The sequence below is a fragment of the Meriones unguiculatus genome, chromosome 1 (assembly GCF_030254825.1).
Source record: "Meriones unguiculatus strain TT.TT164.6M chromosome 1, Bangor_MerUng_6.1, whole genome shotgun sequence".
Classification (NCBI taxonomy): Eukaryota; Metazoa; Chordata; class Mammalia; order Rodentia; family Muridae; genus Meriones; species Meriones unguiculatus.
Window position 1 is genome coordinate 14,854,007 of NC_083349.1, and position 21,135 is coordinate 14,875,141.

Here is a 21,135-nt window from a genome sequence, read left to right on the forward strand (position 1 = left end):
CTTAGAAACTGCCAGACAGGCTTGCCTATTAGCCTGATCTTATGGAAGCATTTTTTGAGGCTCCTCCTCTCAAATGACCTTAGCTTGTGTTAAGTTGACATAAAATTAGCCAGCACACCAAGGTCTTTGTTTTTTAATTTAAAATTTCATGTTTGTGTGTATGTATTTATGTATGTTTGTATGTATGTATTATTGTGTATGTATGATATGTGAATTCAGGCAAGTAAGTTTTTCCACAATGTGTGAAGGTCAGAGGACAACCTTCAGCAGTCAGTTCTCTACTTTCACCATAGGTTCTGGAAATTCAATTCAGGTCATCAGACATGGACAACGACTGCTTTTACCACTGAGCCATCTCAGTGGCTTGTATATTGTGTATGTGAGTATGTGAGTATGTGCATTGTGTGTGTGTGAACATTTGGATGCAATTCTTGCAAAGTCATTACTTCCACCACCACCCTGCCCTTCAAACTCCAACGACATTTTTGGGCAAAAAGCTGCCATCTTGGCATCCAGTATCTGCTAGCATGGAGTCTTGCTTGCAGTGGGCTTTTTAATAATGTTCTCCTCCTCTCTGTCTCAGCTCTTCTTTGGTCCCTAGTCTAAGCTTATTTTACCTTTGGAGCTCACGGTTGCTTGAGATATGATGGTGACATCATCTTTTCTCAGGATGCCTCCCTTTTCTACACGGCACCTGGTCCTCTCATTTCTCAGGTTTTTAACTAAATGTCCTTCCTCAGAGGAGCTCTGACTACCTGACCTAAAGCAGTGGCCTTGGTCCTTTGAGCGGCCCCACCTCAGCACTCTGGCTCGGGTCGCTGTGCAGTACTTTTCTTGTTTGCTGATTGAGGTCCTGTGTCCTTAATCCCATTCCCACTTCACAAGCTGATTGTTTCTCATTGGCAGAGGCCAGGTACACAGAGGCACTCAGGAAGACTCTCCCAACTGCACATTTCGCTATTCATTTTGACATCTTTGACTTCACTATATTCGCACATAACACTTTCAGGACTATCCTCATGTTTAGATCAAAACAACAAATCCCAAACCAACCAAACAAACCCCAGCCATGGTGCCACACCCGCAATTCCAGCACTAGGAAGTGGAGGCTGGGAGTGAGGGGTAGGGGTCAGCAATCCAAAGTCATCTTCTGCTACATAGTGAGCCTGAGACCAGCCTGCTGGGATCTGGGATTCACAAGATTTTTTTTTTTAAAGGAAGAAGGGGTGGGAAGGAAAAAAGGGAGAAGGTGAAGCACCGAGGTGCCTAACCCCGCCAAAGGCTCAAGTAGCACACCTGACCATAAACCATTCTACTGCTGTTCCGTGGGCTTCCGGTCAGATGTGAAGCCTCTCTCCTGAGCTGCAGATCTTTCTGAAAACAAGTGGACTGAAGAAAACTTAAAATACCTCTACTTCCCTCCTTTGTCTCTGGGGCCCAGCAAGAACTGTCTCAGAGCAGGCGTAGCCTCTCTACTGAGAGCTTTCCTCTCTGGGTCTGCTGGGTCACGGCTGCCATGCTCCTTCACAAGCCTGGAGCCAGTTTCAGCGACCAGCAGCCCTTTGTGTGCCAGGCTCCACTTCTCTTTTTGGTCCTATCAGTGTGGCTAGCTCTCTGTACCATATGCATTCACGTGGCTCAGATGCTGCTGGCATGAGACGCCGTGGCATGCCCGGGCTGGTCTTTATCTCTGCCTCTTATGTGCACACAGTCAAACGTTGCTAAGCGGAGACTATTGGGGTGCACTCTGGCCTCATATTTTGTGCTCATGTCTAGCCTAAACTTTGGCTCTGTCCTCTCACTTCAGACAGGAGGAAGTTCATGCCTTCCGGGAGTGTCAGATCTGAAGCCATCCTCCCTAAGTCAGCCAAGTGCTCTCCTTCTGAAGGACATGCATGGCTTTCTTCCTATGCCATTTTAGATTAGGTTTTTTTTCCCCCCTTCAGACAATGTCTTACACTGCAGCTTGGCTTGAATTGATGATTACCGCCTGCCTCAGCCCCTCAAGTGTTAGACCTCTAGCTGTGAGCCTTCAGTCTTGGCTTTTGTTCTAGTTTGCCTTCCTATTGCTGTGTGATAAAGCACCATAACCAAAATCAACTTGGGGGAAGAACGGGTTTATTTCATGTTAAAACTCTCCCCTCCCAGGAAGCCAGGGCATGTTCTCAAGGCAAAAACCTGGAAGCAGGAACTGAAGCAGAGACCGTGGCGGAATATTGCTCACTGGCTTCTTCTCCATGGGTCCCTCAGCCTGTTTGGCCATACAACCCAGGACCACCTGTCCAGTGCCAGCACCATTCGCAGTGGACTGGGCCCCCCACATCTATCCTCATTGAGGTTTTTTTGTTTTGTTTTTCAAGTCCCACATCAATCTTTAATGAAGAAATTGCCCACACACACTTGCCTACAGACCAATACGGTGGAGGCAATTTCTTAACCTAGGTTCCCCCTCCAAGACAATTCTAGCTTGTGTCAGGCTGACAAAAAGCCAACCAAACAAAAACTAGCCAGCACAGATTTTAAACTGTTTTCACTTCTGTCGAGGCTCCACACAAGATTGTTCTAAACGTACTCCTGACGACTTGGGAGCACTCCGTTATGGCAGACCTCAGCATAGCAAGCAGCCCATGGTGTTTCAGCTTCCCCAAAGACCTTTGTGAGTTTTGCTAATTCCCTGAAAGATTCTCTGTCATTGCAGATGTGCTTGGCAAAGTGGCCCCCAACAGATCAGATTTAACACTTGAGAAACTATATGACCAGTGCTAATTGGCGATGTAGAGGAGTGTATACGGTGTGTGAGGTGTGTTCCTGTATCCATCCCACAGCATCCCAGTTGACACCGACTGCACACAGAGGGCAACCCCCGCCGCAGGCTGTTGTCACCTTGCCTTGTCTTCACAGTTGCTGTCAATAAATAAGAGTATTAATCAGTCGCAAACGTGCCTTCCAAAATCGCTACCTTCATATCTGAGTGGACTGCATTAATTACCTCCCATTTTAAACCTAGCCCTGCCTTTAATCACTGGATAACATTTGTCAAATGCCATATGCCCTTGCACTTTCTGGGTTATACTTTGTTTCAGGAATAGATGGGAACTTTAGCACAAGGTTTTATATTTTGTCCTAAATTTTTTTCACTTGTAAGGATATGCAGTCACATTAGTTATGTCGGATAATCCATTTTGGGCATGCATTTTCATATAAATTATGGGGTGTTTTTGCCTTTCGGCTTTCTCAACGTAGGAAAGGAAAATCTCCAGCATGTGGAAATATGACTGATGCTGTGTTCGCGTGTGGGTTAGAAATAATAAGGATTATAAATGACTCACTAGGTATAGAAAATAAGGGGAGAAGACTTATTGAAGAGAAGTAAAGAGCTTGCTCTCTTTATGCACAGCTGAGAGACGGCACCATGAAAGATATATTGCTATTCACCTTCCTTTTATTTCTAAGGGAGTTTTTACTAACCCCTTTTTATCAATCAAAATAAATTGATTGCTGGAGAATGCAATATTTCCTGACTGTTTGAAATTATAAAACAAAATCAAAGACATGCAAAGCCACATTCCACATCTCTGGTAAGTAAGAGACCAACCTTTCTTGGAGAGATTGCTAAATAATGTTAAAGATTACCAGCATCTTTTAAAACAGAACATTTCATTAAAGGATAAGACTGGGCTCTCAAGACTGTGTGGGACCCTCACATCTCCCAGCTGTGCCAGTGACCAGGTATGCCAGACATTGTTAGTTAATATTTATATCCCATCATAAAAGGATGTATTTCTGTAGGGTAAATACAGTTATACCCAATGATAACGGTGCTGGATAAGGAATGATGATATAACAACCCAGGTCTCAAAGAGGGAAACTTGGGTGATGAGGGATACATCTGTGTTCACTTCCCCAAGAGAGGGTCTGGTCATTTGTAGTGTCACTATGCACAGTGATTTACAATGTACAGAAATCAGAAAATGAAGATTTCCATTCAATTGGTCAGAAGATTTCTTTTGATCTCCACTTGTCTAGGAAGATGGTCAGAGAAGAATTGGGGAAAATAGATATAAAACTGAGGGTGAGGGGGTCAGTGTCAGGAACCTGTACTGCTCTTACAGAGTATCTGACTTCAGCTCCCAGCATCCACAGCAAATAGGCTACAACTGCCTGTAACTCTAGCTCCAGGGGAATCTGATGCTTCTGGCCTCTGAGGGCACTGCACTCATGTGCACATAACCACACATATACACACAATTTAAACACATTGGGCTGGAGAGTTGGCTCAGTGGTTTAGAAGACTGGCTGTTCTTCCAGAGGATCTAGTTTTGATTCCCTAACATCCTAACAGAGCCTCACAATCCTCTGTAATTCCAATCCCAGATAACCCAGCTCTAGTTTCTGAGGGCACCAGGCAGCCATCTGGTGCACAGGCAATGCATGAAAACACACACACATACACAAAATAAAAGTTAAAAACACAAAAGACATAGTCACTATTCAAATTTAAATGATGCAAATTTACAGGATTGAGGGTATGGCTTGATGGTAGAGTGCTTGCCTTTGCACATAAAAGGCCCTGGGTTCAATCTCCAGCATTGCATTAAAAAAAATAAAACAAAACTGGCTTAGAAGATAGGACCTGAGCCAGGCATGGTGGTATACACCTTTAATCCCAAGGCAGAGGCAGCTGGATCTCTGTAAATTAGAGGCCTGCTCTACAAAGAGAGTTCTGAGACAGCCAGGGCTGTGACACACACACACACACAGAGAGAGAGAGAGAGAGAGAGAGAGAGAGAGAGAGAGAGGAGAGGGAGAGGGAGAGAGAGAGAGAGAGAGAGAGAGAGAGATTAGACCTGAAGGCCCTCAAGGCTGTAGGTAGCTCTAGGCCTCTTGCTATTCATGCAAGGGCAATTGCTGCTTGCTCTTGCTCAAAGCCAGACTGCTGATGGACTTGGAGGCCAGAAGATCAGTCACTGTCCTGGCTTTATTTGGTTGACTAGACACAGCAGAGAGGGCTGGGCACTGCTCTCTCCCTCAGCTTCACTCAGGTGCATCTCAGAGCTCCTCTGAGTGTGTAACTGTCAGGAAGTAAGCAACTTCATCTTGAGAATGTGAGAATATTACATAGCAATTCATTTATTTAGACACACTCCAGGCCTATTGGACACTGTGCATTCTTTTTTTTCAAGATTTACTTTTGTTATTTTAATTATGTGTTTTGTGTATGTGGGGGGCATATATGCTCAAGAATGCAAGTGCCCAGAGGTCAGAGGTGTTAGATTTACCTGGAGCTGAGATTACAGGTTGTTTTAAATCTCCTGATGTGGGTTCTGGGAATTGAACTCAGGTCCTCAGGAAGAGCAGTATGTGCTCTTAACAACTAAGCCATCTCCCCAGCCCCATTGGTGGTTTTCCTGCATGTATGTATATCTGCTAGAACCCCTGGAATTGGAGCTATAGACTATAGGCAGTTGTGAGCCTCCATTTGAGTTCTGGGAATTTAACCCAGGTCCTCTAGAAGAGCAACCAGTGCTCTTAAACTGATGAGTCATCTCTCCAGCGACTGCATTCTCAAATTTCCAATCTCCTTTCTTCCTCTCTGGCATTTTTTCAAATTCACTATATAATGGAAGTTTGCCTTGAATTCCTGCCTCTTCCCCATGAGTAGGATTATAAGTGTTTGATACCAAATGCGTTTCTGCTCATTAAAAAGAAAAAAAAAATTGTAGAGCAGTCCCATCAGGAGGAAGTGATCAAAAAGCAGGCAACATAGTCTTTGTCAGAGATATCCCCGACTCCCCTAACATAGTGGGCCCACATGAGATCTAAGCTGCCCATCAGCTGCTTATATGGAGAGGACCTAGATCCAGTCTGATTTGACCTTGGTTGGTGTTTCAGTCTCCATAGGCCCCTTTGGCCTTGGTTGATTGGCTCTGTTGGTCTTGTGGAGCTTTTGTCATCTCTAGGTCCATTTATCCTCCCCCCATCTTTCACAGTAGACTCCCTCTGCTTCACAGTGTTTGGCTGTGAGTCTCAGTATCTGCTTCGAACCATTGCTGGGTAGAACCTGCTTTTTTATCACTTCCCAGATGGGACTGCCCTACCAGGCCACACGGGAGGAAGATAACTCTGTTCTCGGTTGACTAGAAAGGCCAGGGTGTGTGGATAGGGGGGCTCCCCTATTCTAAGGAGTGGGGAGGGGGGATTCGGGTGGGTGGGACTGGGAGGAGATGAGGGAGGGGTCTATGACAGAGATGTAAATTGAATTAATTACTAAGAAAAGAAGAAGAAAAAGTGATTTGTATTATTATGTGTACGGGTGTTTTGCTGGCATGTGTGTATGTACACTATGTGGGAGCCTGCTACCTGAGGAGGCCAGAAGAAAGTCTCAGATTTTCTGGAACTGGAGTTGCAGACAGTTGTAAGCTGCTATATGAGTGCTGGGAAATGAATGCAGAACCTCCAAAAGAGCAGCAGGAGTTCTTAACCACCTATGCCTCTCTCCAGCCCTTATCCTGTTTGCTTTTTTTTTTTTTTTTTTTTTTTTTTGAGAAAAGGTCTCCTGTTACTCACCCTGGCCTCAAACTGCTGATCCTCGTACCTGACAGCTGCCACCACAGGCCAGGGCTCTCTTGCCTGGTACTTGTTTTTTGTTTTGTTGAAGAAGGAACTCTGTCAATAGTGGTTTTATGGAACAAAACCACAGAAAACCTCCTGGCTGTTTAAGTCCAGGGTGGGGTTCCAGGTTGGAGAGCTTCCCGTGGGAACGCTCTGTGGGTGAAGCAGGTCCAAACACCTTCTGATTGCTCAGGTCATCTGATGACACTGCCTCCCTGAGCTTCCACACGTCCTTCAGCCAAGGCTGCCCTGCTGCAGAGGCCATGGAATGAGGGCTAAGAACCACACATTCCTGCCCACTCTGCCCACCAGACTCCCAGGGAGCTCAGGATGGATACGGATTCAGATGACAACAATTAAATGATCAGTACTCTTTGGGCCTGGTGGCACCAGGCTGAAATGCTAGGTACCCAGGAGGCAGAGGCAAGGGGATTGTGGATTCAGTGTCACCCTGAGCAACTTGGTAAGGCCTTTCTCACAAGGTGAGATGGCTGGATTTGTAGCTCTGTGATGGGGTATTTGCCTAGAATCCTGAAGCCGTGGATTCCAGCCCTAGGACTGAAAAGTAGAAAGAAAGAAAGAAAAAAAAAAGTCATTGTTTCTTTTCTTGCACCCAAGAGAAACGTCTCTTGTTTATTAGGGAGTAAGCCCTTGTGAGTGTAGTGGGTGTTTGAAGAATATGGCTGAGCTCATGGACTTAGTTCAGTCTCAGTGGATCTGATTACCAGGCTATGATGGTGTCTGCTGCATAGAGAATCAGTCAGTGACTCACTGGTTGGCCTGAAGATACAGGATATCTTCCTTGTAAAGGGAAGAGAGCCTGTGTGCTCAGGTAGCTGTCTAGGATCTTATCTGGAAGTCTGATAGAGATGTGAACTTTTTGAGCTAGCTAGCCTGAGTCTGGCTGATTAGAGCTTCTTAGCTTTGTAAGATATTATTTCCAGCTCCACAGGCTGTGTTAGTTTGAGTTTGCTGTTATGATAAATACACGAGAGAGAGAGAGAGAGAGAGAGAGAGAGAGAGAGAGAGAGAGAGAGAGAGAATCCATGTAGAAAAGATTGATTTTGGCTTTTGGCTTCAGGATGGAGTATGTGGTTCACTGGGGCCAGTGCTGTAAGGCCTGTGGTGAGGCAGTGAATTGTGGTAGAGGTAGGGTCACTACAGAGCGGAACAGCTCGCCTTGTAGCAACCAGCAAAAAAGGAACAGGGATAGGGTACGACTTTCCAGGGTGTGACCCACTGAACACCCCCCTTCCAGCCTCTACCTCTCAGTAATACATCGTATTTGGAATCCACGAAGGGAATTGAAATATCAACCAACTCTCAAAGCCAATTCTCAAACAGGCAATCAAGTCTCCAGAAACAGAGCTTTTGGGAACTCCTTGTTCCTTAGATAAGAAACAAAAATTAAAGCTGGCACACACCTTTAATTCCAGAACTTATGAGGCAGAGGCACATAGATCTCTGAGTCTGAGGCCAGCCTGGTCTGGAACAAAGTGAGTTCCAGAATAGCCAGGTCTATGTAGAGAAATCCTGTCTTTCAAAACCAAAATAGATAGATAGATAGACAGATCATAAAAAAGAAACAAGACTTACAAATAAGAACAGAACATAAACCCTTAATAGACTTGGAGAACAATATGTCTGTTCATATTGTTTATATGTAAAATATTTTGACTCAGAAAAGGCAGAATACACAGCCACATATAAATGCATTGGTGATTCTATATGCTCAGACCAATGTAGTGTCCTAAACTACGTGTCTGGGATGGTCACTTGGGTATGGAAAGTAATTATGTGTGTGGAAATGTTCATGTCAGTGACGATGCAAAGAGTTCTTCCTTCCCTCACCCCTCCCAACCCTGTGCTGGCAATGCCTTCAAATGCATAGCCCAGACCTGTTAACATTCATAAGATCACAAGTACTTAGCTGATTGCAATGAGAAGGGCTGGGGAAGATATTAAAACTTCATAGGTCAAGAAAAGGCAGGAAGTACCACAAGAACCAGCAGGGCCCTGGAGCCATTTGTGGTGCTTCTTCCTGGGCTGTCTAGGTTGACTAAAGAACCCACTCAACGGGAGCTGGAGAGAGTGGTTAAGAGAACTGTCTTGCCCTTCCAAAGGTCATGAGTTCAATTCCCAGCAACCACATGGTAGCTCACAACCATCTATAATGTGAACTAATTCCCTCTTCTGGCAGGTGTATACATAAAATAAATAAATTTCTAAAAAAAAGAACCCACTCAACAAAGGCACTCTCCAGTCTGGGGAGGAGGCTGATACCACCTAGCTCCTTCTGGGCCTGGGTAGAGAGAAAAGATGAGTGTTCAGGCTGTGGATGGAAGAATTGTAGACACATTCAAAACAAGCTTAAAGTGGTTTTAACCGAAGAATCTTCGGGAACTGCAGCCGCTGGGTTAAGTTTGCTGAGCTGCGTTCTCGCTAATGGATTCTTCCTGAGCTGGCCTTCTGGGATCTGATCATTCCACTCTCTCCGTACCAACCCCAATGTTCAACACACGCTCCTGGAGGATACGCCCGCTCATCCAGCCTGTCTTACCTTCTTAGGGGAAACCAGATTATGTAGAGCCATCAGACAGCACCCGCTCCTGAAAAGAAATGGAACACATTTTATTGGCACAGCCAAGATGAAGTATGTCTTGAAATCTGTTTTACAAATAAACTCGCACATAAATTGTCCATTCGCTGCTCAGAAACCTTTTTTTTTTTTTCCTGTTTGCGGTTGAGGAGCTGTCAGAGGTCCCTAATAAACACTGAGTCTTATTTAGTTTACTGGATATGTAATTCTTCTTTTCTTTGGAAATAATTATTTTTCAAGCAAGTGCAGCAGAAATATAACCAATAAACATCTGGCTATGACAGCATAAACAACCTTTATAGCAAGCCCATACATTGAGCGCGCCAATAAAAGCACCTCTGGTAAGAAGGGAGCGAGGAAATTGGCTGTCTTGTCCCCAGATGGAGCTCCTCCTCCTGAGGGTACAAAGACTGCTCACAGTCACTTTCCACTTCTGCGCTACAGAAATGTCTATCAGAGTGGCAGGCAGACAGTCCGACTGCCCGAGTGCCTGTGGGTTAAGGAGGAGTCTGGCCTCATGGTTGGACCAGTGTCCAACGTATCTACGTGCTTTGGTGAAGCCTGCTTCTCAAGGTCCATTGTGGGCAGCTCTTTTCAGTGCCTTGTGGGGTAGGAGGACCTCAGTCTTTGGCCACCCTCATTACTAGTTCAGGCTAGTTGTCACCCAAGGTATAGATGGCTATACCTGTGCACGGAACAAGGACAGCCTCCTTTAGGAGACTTCCACCTCAGGATTCTTTCTGTTCAGGGCTAGGTCAACCTGGTCTTTCCCTCTCCAGGACTCTGGAAGAGGGAGATTTATTCAGGCCCTTCCCGGCTAAGAGCCCAGACTGCTCTCATTGTGCCCAAACTGTGTGGGCCGCATTGGGGGAGGAGGGAAAGCAGGGGTGGGAGGGGATGGCAAAACCCTGCTGGGCCAAGTGCGCTCTAGGCTCCTCCTGGAGAGCTGTGTGTTGCAAGCCCTCAGCAGACTTGCAGGGCTCATTGGGGCTCATTTATGCTTTTATGGTAGTGCAGAAGATGTTATCGCAGCTTGAGAACTGAAATTAAAATATGTATCCTTCAGGTGAAAGCCTGTACTAACAGCTTTACCGCAGCTCTGCGGGGGGCCCCATTAATCTCGCACCAGTGAAATTCCTAAGGAAATTAATTCCCTCCAGTTGGGGTTATTCTCAACTGGTCTTTGGGGGCGGAGTAATTGGAATTTAAGAGTCTCTCTTAAAAGAAGGGAAACCTTGGCCATTTTACTTGAACGGCAGCCCTTTTCAGCGCCATGCTTTCTGTTCCTCCATGTTTCTCCCTTCTCTAGGTAGGCTTTACAGATTTCTACCCATAGGAGAGAGTTTGGCTTTCAGGCTTATTGCAGCCGTCTAGATACGGTCCTCTGCAGAATGGCTTGTTTGTGGCCTCACAGTCCTGGCACTGTACATGCTGAGTAAGACTTGGCCGTAGGAATGCATGACAAATCGTTAAAAGCTTGTGGTTAAAATATTACCTTGGCTGTTTAGGAGCATTAAGTATCAGCTGTCACTGTCCAGCCCAGCGAAATTATCCCTTCCTGCCCTCCCCTCCCCCAAGTTTACAACAGAGTTGAGGGCTGGGATATAGGTTAGTGGTTACGGGGCTTAGTGCTTGCCTTGTGAGCATGAGGACCTACGTTTCACGCCCAGAAGCCACTTGAAAAAAGCTGGCTGTGGTGGTGGGCTTGTAATCCCAGTGCTGGGGTCAGAGATGGGGAGACAGCCATCTAGATGCCTCTGGCTCACTGACTTGCCCAGCCTGGAGAGCCGTAGGTCAGTGAGAATACGTCTCAAAACACAAGGTGGACAGCTCCTGAGGGACTACAGACAAGGCTGTCCGCCACATGAATGTGTACATACATGCACACACACACATCACACAGTTGACTTGCAGACATGAGATGGAGTTCCTTGGCCTCCTCCTCACTGAAGCTTTAGCCCCCCCTCCCCATCCTGTTTCTACAACATGGTTTTCTCCTTTCTAGAATGTTTTACTTACAGAGAGTTCTCTAAGGTTTTTGTTTTCAGTCGATCAATCTTTTATTGAAAATATGCAGATTCGTACACGTACACATTTAGTATGAAAAGAGAAATGCTGGGTCTGGGGACACATGCCTGTAATCCTAGTACTTAGGAGGTGAAGGAAGGAGGATCAGGAGATCACAGCAAACCTTGGCTACACAGCAAATTGGAGGTCAGCCTGGTCTACTTGAGAATGTATTTCAATAACAACAATAATAGTTTGATATGTTTATGAATATAATAAATTTTTATTATTATACAACCCTAAAGTTTGGAAGGTAGAAAAAAAGAGGATTATCAGTTCAAGACCAGCCTTGGCTTCGTAGTGAGCTCTAGATCATCATGGGCTACATGAGAACTTGTTTCAAAATAAAGCAGGGGGGCAGGATACAGGGATACTGTGTGCATTGTCTCTCAATGGTAAAACCTTGTAAACCTGTAATACAATATTACAACCAGAGTGTTAATGTCTCCGTGTGACTCTGCTGTCTTTCTGAGGTTTCTGTGGCTTTACTGGTACTTGGGTATGTTTGTTTCTTTACAGTCTCAGGTTTGGGTTTCTACCATCCCAGCCGAGAAGCAAAACAATTTGCCCTGTTGCATTTGGAGTACTGTGATTTACATTTTCAGCAGCTGTATTTCTCAAGGTGTGCTGTTTGTAATCACAGGAGCAGGGCTGCCAATAGGAAACAGGAGTGAGGAAACAGGGACTCTCCCGTGTAATTCGAAATGGCCAGCGAACAAAATTTTCCTTTTAGAAGAAAATTGAATTTTCAGTATATCCAAAAGAAAATACTTCACCTTGTAATCTGCTACTGTTACTCTGGCTACCTGGAGCTTACTGCACAGCCCAGGCTGGACTCAAACTTAGGGAACTCTTTCTGTCTTAGCGTGGGAAAGGGTGTGGAGAAGATACCGGAGAGTCGCTGCCCAGCCAGGGAAGGCTTCAAGTAAGAGTGGAGGCTGGGCCTGCGTGGGAAGGTGCAGGAACTCTAAAAAGGAGCCTAATGGTACTTAGAGGCAACGGGGGCAGCCATTTAGGCCTTGCTATGCCAGTGTTGCAATGGGTAACAGGTGTCACAGGGCTGTACTGAAGGGTTGATTCTGGGGTTCAGAGGGCACCTCCAGAGGTGTTCCTGGGTCCTCCAAGACTGAGGTACAAAGTGAGGGTTGTCAGTCACTGCTGCCTCTTACTCTTAGACTTAGTAGTTCTTTACGCAGTTTCATGGGAGAGTTCAGCTTGCAAATGTTCTAATCTGACTTCACCTTGATTTAAAACAGACACACACTTACATCCCTTGCTAGTGTAGGCTTATGAGCTCCAGGGAAGGTCCCGAGCTACAACAGCCAGGGGCCAAGAGCTAGTTAGCACACCAACACTAAAGAGGGAGGCTCCACCCCTACCCAACGTAGCGCCCTAGGTAGTGACTCAGGGCCTCCCGGCTCCCCCAGCCCCCGGCCCGAGGGCGTGGTATAGTGTACCAGGGGGTGTGGCCCGACCACAAGGGCGTGGCTTCCCGTGCGCAGCCTCCTCGCGAGTCCATTCCGCCCTATCGAGCCTCCGGCGCTCGATTCCTAGTGTCTGGCGGCGGCAGCATGGCGGCGGGGGCGGCTGAGGCAGTCGAGGGGACCTCGGTAGTGGCGGAGGTCGGCTCGGCCCAGCAGTTTGAAGAACAACTACGCCTCAAAGACAAGTACGCGGGGCGGCGAGAGGGTCGGGCGGCCGGAGGGCGTCGGGCAGGGGCCTGGGGATCCGGAGGCGGTCCCCGAACGCGGCACGTCCGGAGCCGAGCTCGCGGCCCAACGGTGGCTCTGCTTGGGCCTTGGCGGGACCCTCAACGGGGAGGGTGGGGAAGCGCAGCGTGGCGGCCCTGGAGACCCGCACATGGCGCCTCCTGAAGGAAGCCTGGGCTGGCGACCGGCCCGCAGGCCCAAGCTGGAGTCCGGGGCTTTCCTGAATCGCCAGTTGGCCTAGGGAGGGTCCGCTGCGGCCCAGCGCACGAGCGTCTCGGATTTGGACGAGACATCCAGAGGCCATCCCGGGTATGCTCAGGAAACGACTGCTTCGGAGAAGGCGTGCGCGTGGCTCCTTGAGATGCTGCCCGGCCTGGGGCTGCAGAGGACTGAGGGGCTCCCAGGGTCGGCTGGCTGGCTGGGATCCCCCAACCTCTCCTCAGCCCCTTATCTGCCAGTAACCCTGGGGCAGGATTCGTAACTCACCCTCGGCTTCCTCCTGGGCGAATGGGCTGGTGTCCCCAGGCTTGTGATGGTTCGGTTAAAGTGCTGCAGTGGTTGGCGTGCCGGGAGCTCTCTCCCCTAATGTGCGGCCTTGCCGTCTTCACCGAGCAGAGTGGGCAGGTGGGAGAGTGAGTGGCTGATAACGGCATGGAGGAGAATTAAAATAGCTCTTTCAGAGGCAGGCGATGTATCTAGCCCTTAATATACAAGAAGCCCTTAGTTTAAGCTTTAGTACCGAAAATAAAACAAAACCAAACCCTTTCAGTTCTTTCGCATTTCAGGTTTACCTGGAACTGTTTTTTTGTTTGTTTCTGTTCTTTTCAAAGGAGAGGAAAAGGGAGAATGACATTTACTCATTGGTAGAAGCTGGGGTTCTTATTGATCCAGCCAGAGGCCGAGGCATTGTGGAGGACACCGCAGATGGCCTCATGGAATGATGAAGGCTTGTGTGGACATGTCCTGGAAAGTTTGAACTTAAAATATGTCAGCTGAGAAGATTCTTTTATGTGTGTTTTTTCACATACTTAGCTTGCTTTTGTGTTTCATTGTTTTAAATAGGCCTTAGTGGGCAAAAGTTAACGTGCCATTTGTTCTGCAAGTTCAAGGCCAGCTTGGTCTTCATATTGAGTTTCAGGCTAGCCAGAGGTATATAGGAAGACCCTGTTTCAAAAGACCAAGAAACATTCATTCCTCCCCAGGGGTGGGGGAGGGGGAGAGCCCAAAACAAGAACAGCAACAAACCCACACTCATTTGCATGTATTCTTGTCACTGGTGTGTGCCTGAGATGACTCAGGTGACAATGTTCCCTTCTGTGGTAAGTGACTGACTGGTCTGAATGGGCATCTTGGACATTGCTGTCCAACACCCAGGGAGAGAGCTGTTTTGTGTGGTGGATACAGAAGCCAGTAAATACTAAATAGCACTTGTAGGAAATAATAGCACACATTTCCACACCAATGGTATTCAGTTTTAAAACTTGTTGTGGGTTGAAATATGCTTTTTTGTTTTATGTTTTTTATTTTTAATTTTTTTTTAATTTTATGTGTATTACTGTTTTGCTGGCATGTGTCTGTGCACCATATGCATGCAGTGCCCTCAGAAGCCAGAAGAGGGCATTGGCTCTGGGCCTGTTGTGAGCTAAGAATGGAACCCAGGTTTTCTGGAAGACCAGTTAGTGCTCTTAATCATTGAGTCATTTTTCCAGCCCAGAAATTTACTTCTTATATAAAGTCATCTAATCTGATGTGTATGTAAGTTACTGAAATCTTAGCTCCTGCCTCTGTAGTAGTGGTGGGAGATGGGTACTGGTCTCAGAGTTTTGGCCCATTTGTAAACCTCTTAGAGCCCAGAATATGATAGTGCTTAGTAAGTGCTAGTAAAATTTGCAGATGAATAACTGAGTAGTGGAACACTAACAGAACAACAAATGGTTTTTGTGCTCTAATTGTTTCACTGATGGAGAACTGAGACTCATTATGTCTGCTAAAATATTCAGATATTTTGGGATGCAGTGCTGCTCAGTGGTAGGGTGCATGTTCAAGGCTCTAGGTTTGAACACCAGTGCAGGAGGTAAGGGAGTCATGTTAGTTTGCTTTTCAACCTGATCTTTCTGTAAATGGTGTCCTTAATGCATTGAGCATATTGGCCTGTCCATTATGAGGGAGAGACTGGTTACATACAAAACAGATGTCATATAATGACATCCGTTATTATATGCTTATAATTGGCATCACATCTTAAATGGAAAATAAGAGCTAGTCATGTAAGTATAAGACTATCTTGGGCAATAAAAGTAACACATTAAACTTATGCAGTGATATTATTGGAACACATTTTTTTTGTTTGATCTTTCTAACATCCCAGGATGTAACTTCTTATTGTTTATAGATGTGTGTTCAAAGAATTCAAAGCCATGTTAATGCCACTAGAACAAAACTCATCTCTGTGTGCAGTTGCTTTTTCCTCCTTGTCTTCTTTTTGAAGCCAGGACTCATGTAATGGAGGTTTTCCTGGAACCCAAGATGTAGCTGAGGATGACCTTGAGCTCCTGATCCTTCTGCCTCTGCTGTCTGAGTGCTGAGACTGCAGGCAGGCATCATCACATCTAGCTTTCCTCTCGTTTTTTCACACTTGGGCTCCTACTGGTAACAAAGCCTGGTAATGTGTTTTATTTATTTTCTTTAACTTTGCTGGGATTGAGCCCAGGGCCTCAAGCATACCAGACTCTACCACTGACCTACATCTTTATCCACCTATTGTAATTTTTAAAAACAACCCAATATTATGAACTACAGTTGTCAACAATTGTAATTGACAATTTACTTATGTCATTAAAAATTCTTTGCAAATTAGATTTTTAATGTATTTTTAAAATTTAAAAAATATTCTAAAGTATTTTGTTGTAGCCACTTAAAAGCTATTGTTAGATAATAGGTTTTTTGTTTGTTTGTTATTTTTCTGTAGTAGTTGGAAGATACCCACCTTCCTAAATCTTTATGGTTTCTCCAGGCTTTCTCTGTGTAAAGCCCTGCTGTCCTGGACTCTCTTCGTAGACCAGTCTGGCCTTGAACTCACAAAGATCCACCTTCCTCTGTCTCCTAAGCGCAGGGGTAAAAGGCGTATGCCAATATGCCTGGCTGGTCTGTGTATTTTTATAATTTTTAGAATAAATACCCATGGGTATGGACTTTCTGAAAGGTCTTGGTTTTAGTTTCTGCCAGCAGGGTAAGAACATACTTTCACTTCCTTTAGAAATTCTTTCTAACTGAAAAGTGCACCCCACCTTTCAGAGCTATAGTATTGTTCATGTGCAGCAAAAGAGCAGTGGTTTTAGTTGTCTTGGAAGCAGGCTCTTGAAGTCCTGGAGCTCCTCCAACTGCTGATAAGTCAGTATGGCTCAGCCTTGTTCTTAGACTTTTTGTGTATGCATTTGCACAGTGCCTACCCTGCATGCATTCCTTTCTTTGGCTCCCTTTTCCCTTCTTTGATGGTCAACAGTGATTTTTACTTTGGCAGGAGCTACATTCACTAGATCTGTCTATGAGCTTTTCTGAGAGGGGTCTAGACTGGGTTAATTAGATGGAAGACTCATCTAATTAATGTTTGTGGTACCCTTCCACCTGCCTCTGCTTCCCAAGTTCTGGGATTAAAGAAGTGCACTACCATGCCGGCTAAGTTTTTTGTTTTGTTTTCCTTTTCAGAATAAGCCCTTTAAGTTGCTTTGTCAGGTGTTCAGCCACTTCACACCTGGACCAGTTGCTGATAATGCCTCCCCATTTCCTTTCGAGGATTTTATCTGTGCTGTGTGATTTCTTCCACTGCCCATCAATATCACCTTAGTTCTGTGAAGCCAAGATAGAATTTACCTCATTGAGGCCCTGCTACAACTTTCCTCACTTTTTGAGTCATGAATGAAGTGATGCCAGTTTCACAGTTTTTGGGATATTATGTTTTCAAACAGTTTATCTAAGGTCTCTCTGTAGGAGATGATCATGACCATGCCTGTTGTCAGTTTCTGTCACATTCTCTAAACAAATGAATTAGGTTGTATTTGTTCATAGGCTGTCATGCTCATGGAAGAGTGCGGGTGTGTGGTAATGTTCAATACTTTCAATCTAGACATGTTCTCAATATAAGATACAGCTACCTTGATTTAATCATGCTAGAATGAAAATTTCATGATAGTATTAAGTGAGTGTAGCCAGGTCTTTTCTCTTGTGCTTCTGCTGCCCTCATCACTATGAACTGTCTTAGGTATTATGATATTCTTTTAATCTAGCATTTTTGGCTTGTTTTCCAGACTTGTCGATGTGGTTGTATGTATATCGCTAGAGAAGTTATTATTATGTTTTTGGATTTTTTTTTTTCTGTTACGTTTTTTGGGGACAAGGTTTCTCTGTGTAGCCTTGGCTGTCCTGGAACTCTGCCTCTGCCTCCCAAGTGCTGGGATAAAGGCATGCACCACCACTGCCTGGCTCCCGGCCCCTCCATCCCCCTTTAATAGTTGAGTTGTGTTTCATTGTTGGAGCATTTGGGTGTTCCTTGACAAAGTCTTGTTGATTTGCTTTTCTTCTTGCCACAGTTAAACCTTGGGGCATCTCTTTGATTCTCTGCAGGGCTGGGGTGTGTGGCCAAAGCATTGCACAGGGTTATGAGGGATGGTTTCTGTGTTCTCTAGGCTAGAACTCAGTTCAGTTCAGTTCCCAGATAACTTTAAGGAGGACTGAAAAATGTTGTCTAGCTGAATACCTGAGGGAGAGGCAACATTGCTTGATAGAGCAGTTGCTATCAGCTGAGGCCCAAGTACCCACTCTTAAAGATCTTAGGTGGAGCCTCCTATTCACCTTTTGTATCCTCTTAGATGGCTTTCTCTTCATCATTTCTAACTAGTTAGTCCTTGTCTTTGTGCTTCCCCAACCCCCATTTTTGAGGTGGCCCAGGATGGCCTTGAACTCACTGTGTATCCATTCTGGCTCTGAATGCTTGATCATTCTTGTGTCTCAGCCTCTGGAATGCTGGGGTTGAAGCATCACACTGGGCATCCATTTTTGTTTCAGTGTATGACCTAGCTTTATACTTGAGCAAAACCAGGACTTCCAGTACATAAGCCCTCCCCATTCCTGCTTCTTCTTTTTTTTTTTTTTAATATTTGTTTATTTTGTATACAATGTTCTGTTTGCATGTACACTTGCACACCTACTTCTTGTATATCACTTAATCTGTTCTTAATTCTTTGGCTTTGGACTGGAAGAGAGACTGTTCTCTTTCCTCTAGCTTCCTTTCCTAACTCCTTAGAAACCTTATAGCTACCTCAGATTTTCAACTCTCCATCTGCACTGCCATTGTCCCTGCACCATATAAGCATCTGGGGATTGATTTCTTGGACTGGAGTTAAGCTGGGCCCCATGCCTTTGGACTGCTCTGTGCAGTCCATATTTCTTAAAGTGGATTGCTACGGTGGCCACTCCCAGATAGCTCCCTGTGCTGCTGGGGGCTCCTGCTTCTTTTAGCAATTGGCATCATTTATTGTTTGTTGCTACCTTTAATGGTTGTAACTCCTTCCTTCTTGCCATTCCCTTGACTTCTGCCAGGCTCTGGTTATAAAACTCCTGAAGCCATGCCTCTTCTTTCTTTTCCACCATCTGGTCTGACTTGATGTTGATGAGACCAGAGACACTGACCCCCAATCCCCTTTGTCTCCACTGTGACATGGTTGGCTCTGTATTTCTTGTTCCTAGATCTGTAGAGAACCAGGGTTCTCTCTGTGCTTGAGCACTGGTACTAACATTCTAGTAGACTTCCTTTCTTGCCATCAGTGCCTAAGCCAGAACTTCCAGAACTTGTAGTCAACCTTAGATTGTGGTGTGTCATCTTTCCTGCCCCTTCTGCTGTAACCTTCCTCATGCCTTTGTGTGTGTTGTGAGAGCTTTTGTGGTGAGTAGGGTCCCACTTCTCATTTTTTTTAAAGATTTATTTTAATTTATGTGGGTATCTATGTGAGTACATGTAGGCCAGCACTTTAGAATTGGTTTGAGACGTTTGTGAACTGTGACATTCATGAGTGATGGGATCTGAACTTTGGTTCTTGAGATAGAGCAGCAGCACTCCTCACACTAAGCCACCTCTCCGGCCCCTTTATCATTTCTTATTACATTCCTTGCTTATAGGTAAATACGTTTTGAGTCTTTTCTCCACAGAACACATTGTTACGTGTTTTTTCCCTCCACCTTGGAGGAGGCTTTTATTTTAATTTAGAATTCTGTAAATTCAAGTTTCAGTTTAATTTGAGGTGGTTTCAAAGGTCTTTGTGAAGGTAGTTTTGTATGACAATAACTAAGATTGGTAACATTAAGCTGTCTAGGAAGTTACCAGTCTAATGGCTCCACTGTCAGTTCCTTTGGAGATGCTCAGAGGGTCCTCTGGCAACATAACTGCAAAGGGCATCTGTGAGCCATGAGCTCAGCCCTGCTTTCTTCTGGCTTGCCTTTACTGTGAAGACTTTTGTTCTTCAAAGGTCACATTTGTACCCCTTAGCCACGGTACTATGTGAGGTTAGTAGTAATGTGTCTACAACCATTTCTCAGCAGTAACTTGCTTGTAAGAAATTCAGTCTTCACTTTCATCATGGGTCTGAAAAATATAATTGACGTGTGTTAGTTAAGATGGATGGACATTTAGAACCACTTACTGGGGCTTAATCTTGATTTAAGAAATTCCATTTACTTGAATATTCATCAAAAAGAGTCTGAAGACTGGAAGTGATTCTGCCCAGTACAAGTGAGGTTTCCTAGATAGGAGAATTTGATCTACACCAATATTTGCTTCCAGGATTATTATAATAACAATGTTTATTGATTTACAGGTCGCTCCTCGTGGTCCATTTCTGGGCACCATGGGCTCCACAGTGTGTTCAGATGAATGATGTCATGGCAGAGTTAGCTAAAGAACACCCTCAAGTTTCATTTGCAAAGGTACTATAAATTTTCAGTCCTATGTCTTTTATTTCTGACTTATAAGATAGACTAGATTTTATAATGTAAAGGAAGAAGCTGTGAAATTCTAAATGAACTTTGTGTTGAATTGTTATATTGGCAGCAAGTTATTTTGACAGATCTTTTAATATTGCATTTCTCACATAGTATAAAAATCGCTACAGAATGTGCAAAGGACAGAAATGTTTGATAGCAAAAGCAGACCAGAGAACTTCCTGGATAATTTTGGCTTGATAGTAGTTAATTAAGACTTCATTGAGAAGGTAGCTATGTTGTGGAAAATGATTCTAGAAAGTATATATATAAACAGGGTTGCAAGGGTCAGTGGTTAACTCTGCCCTTCCTCTATATACTGAGCTGCTCCCCACCCTCAATTGGTTCCTACATTTCCTGATGTCTTTTGAGAGACTGGGCTCTGAGAGGAAGCTGCTGACTGTGCCTAGAGGTTAGCAGATTTGCTTTTACACTTGTAATCTTAGTCATTCAGGAGGTAATATTGATTGAGGCTTAAAAAAGGAGTAAAATATATATTGAGAACAATGAATTATTGGGAAAGAAGGGATACTCTGTATTCACAAGTCTTAATTCTTGGAGTTTATTTATTTACTTTGAGACAGGGTCTCAAAGCACAGGCCAATCTCAAGATCTCAGTTTTCTTGCCTCCCAAGTACTGGGATTAGAGGCTTGTGCCACTGTGTTCCAATGCTGAATCTTTAGGATTTAAAACCAAACTCAAAACCTTGTTTATAAAACTACAAATTATGAGTTCAAAATACATGTTGACAAATATACCCATATATGGGTTTAGAAACCATATAAAGTGCTGGGTGTTTGTAGGTCATATTTCTGACACTTAATTTCTTCATTTCTTTGCACAGTAGGTTTCCATTTGTATAGACAGCATGTTTGTGCTTTGAATAGGTATCGTGTTCCGATGGCTTAAAATGCCAAGCAGTATAGCAGGGCGGACATTGAGAAGGTTCACTCCTTATCTTCCCTGCCAACCCTTTGTCCTTCTCCATAAGTAACCAGTTATATTAATTTTGTATGAATTCTCGCAGTGTTTCTTTATGCAGATAGAGCAAATATGAATATAATAGGTAGCTTTTTAAAATTTAAGGACTTATTTAAAATTCTGATGAAATGCATAAT

The 21,135-nt window shown here is 44.7% G+C and overlaps 1 protein-coding gene across 5 annotated transcripts in view; it reads left to right on the plus strand.

The window, feature by feature from the left end:
• Positions 1-12,758: 12,758 nt before the first annotated feature.
• Positions 12,759-21,135, plus strand: part of Glrx3 (glutaredoxin 3) — a 30,295-nt gene continuing 21,918 nt past the window's right edge. For 2 of the 5 annotated variants that reach the window (XM_060381597.1, XM_060381593.1), the window contains exon 1: positions 19,854-19,962. Coding sequence is in view for 2 of the 5 variants with exons in the window: in XM_021635082.2 (XP_021490757.1) it covers positions 12,850-12,947; positions 19,854-19,962 (207 nt within the window). In the remaining 3 variants the exon portion in view is untranslated. Of the gene's footprint in view, positions 12,948-13,239; positions 13,297-19,853; positions 19,963-21,135 lie in introns of those variants that run through there. The other 3 variants (XM_021635082.2, XM_060381583.1, XM_060381601.1) reach the window with 3 other exon arrangements.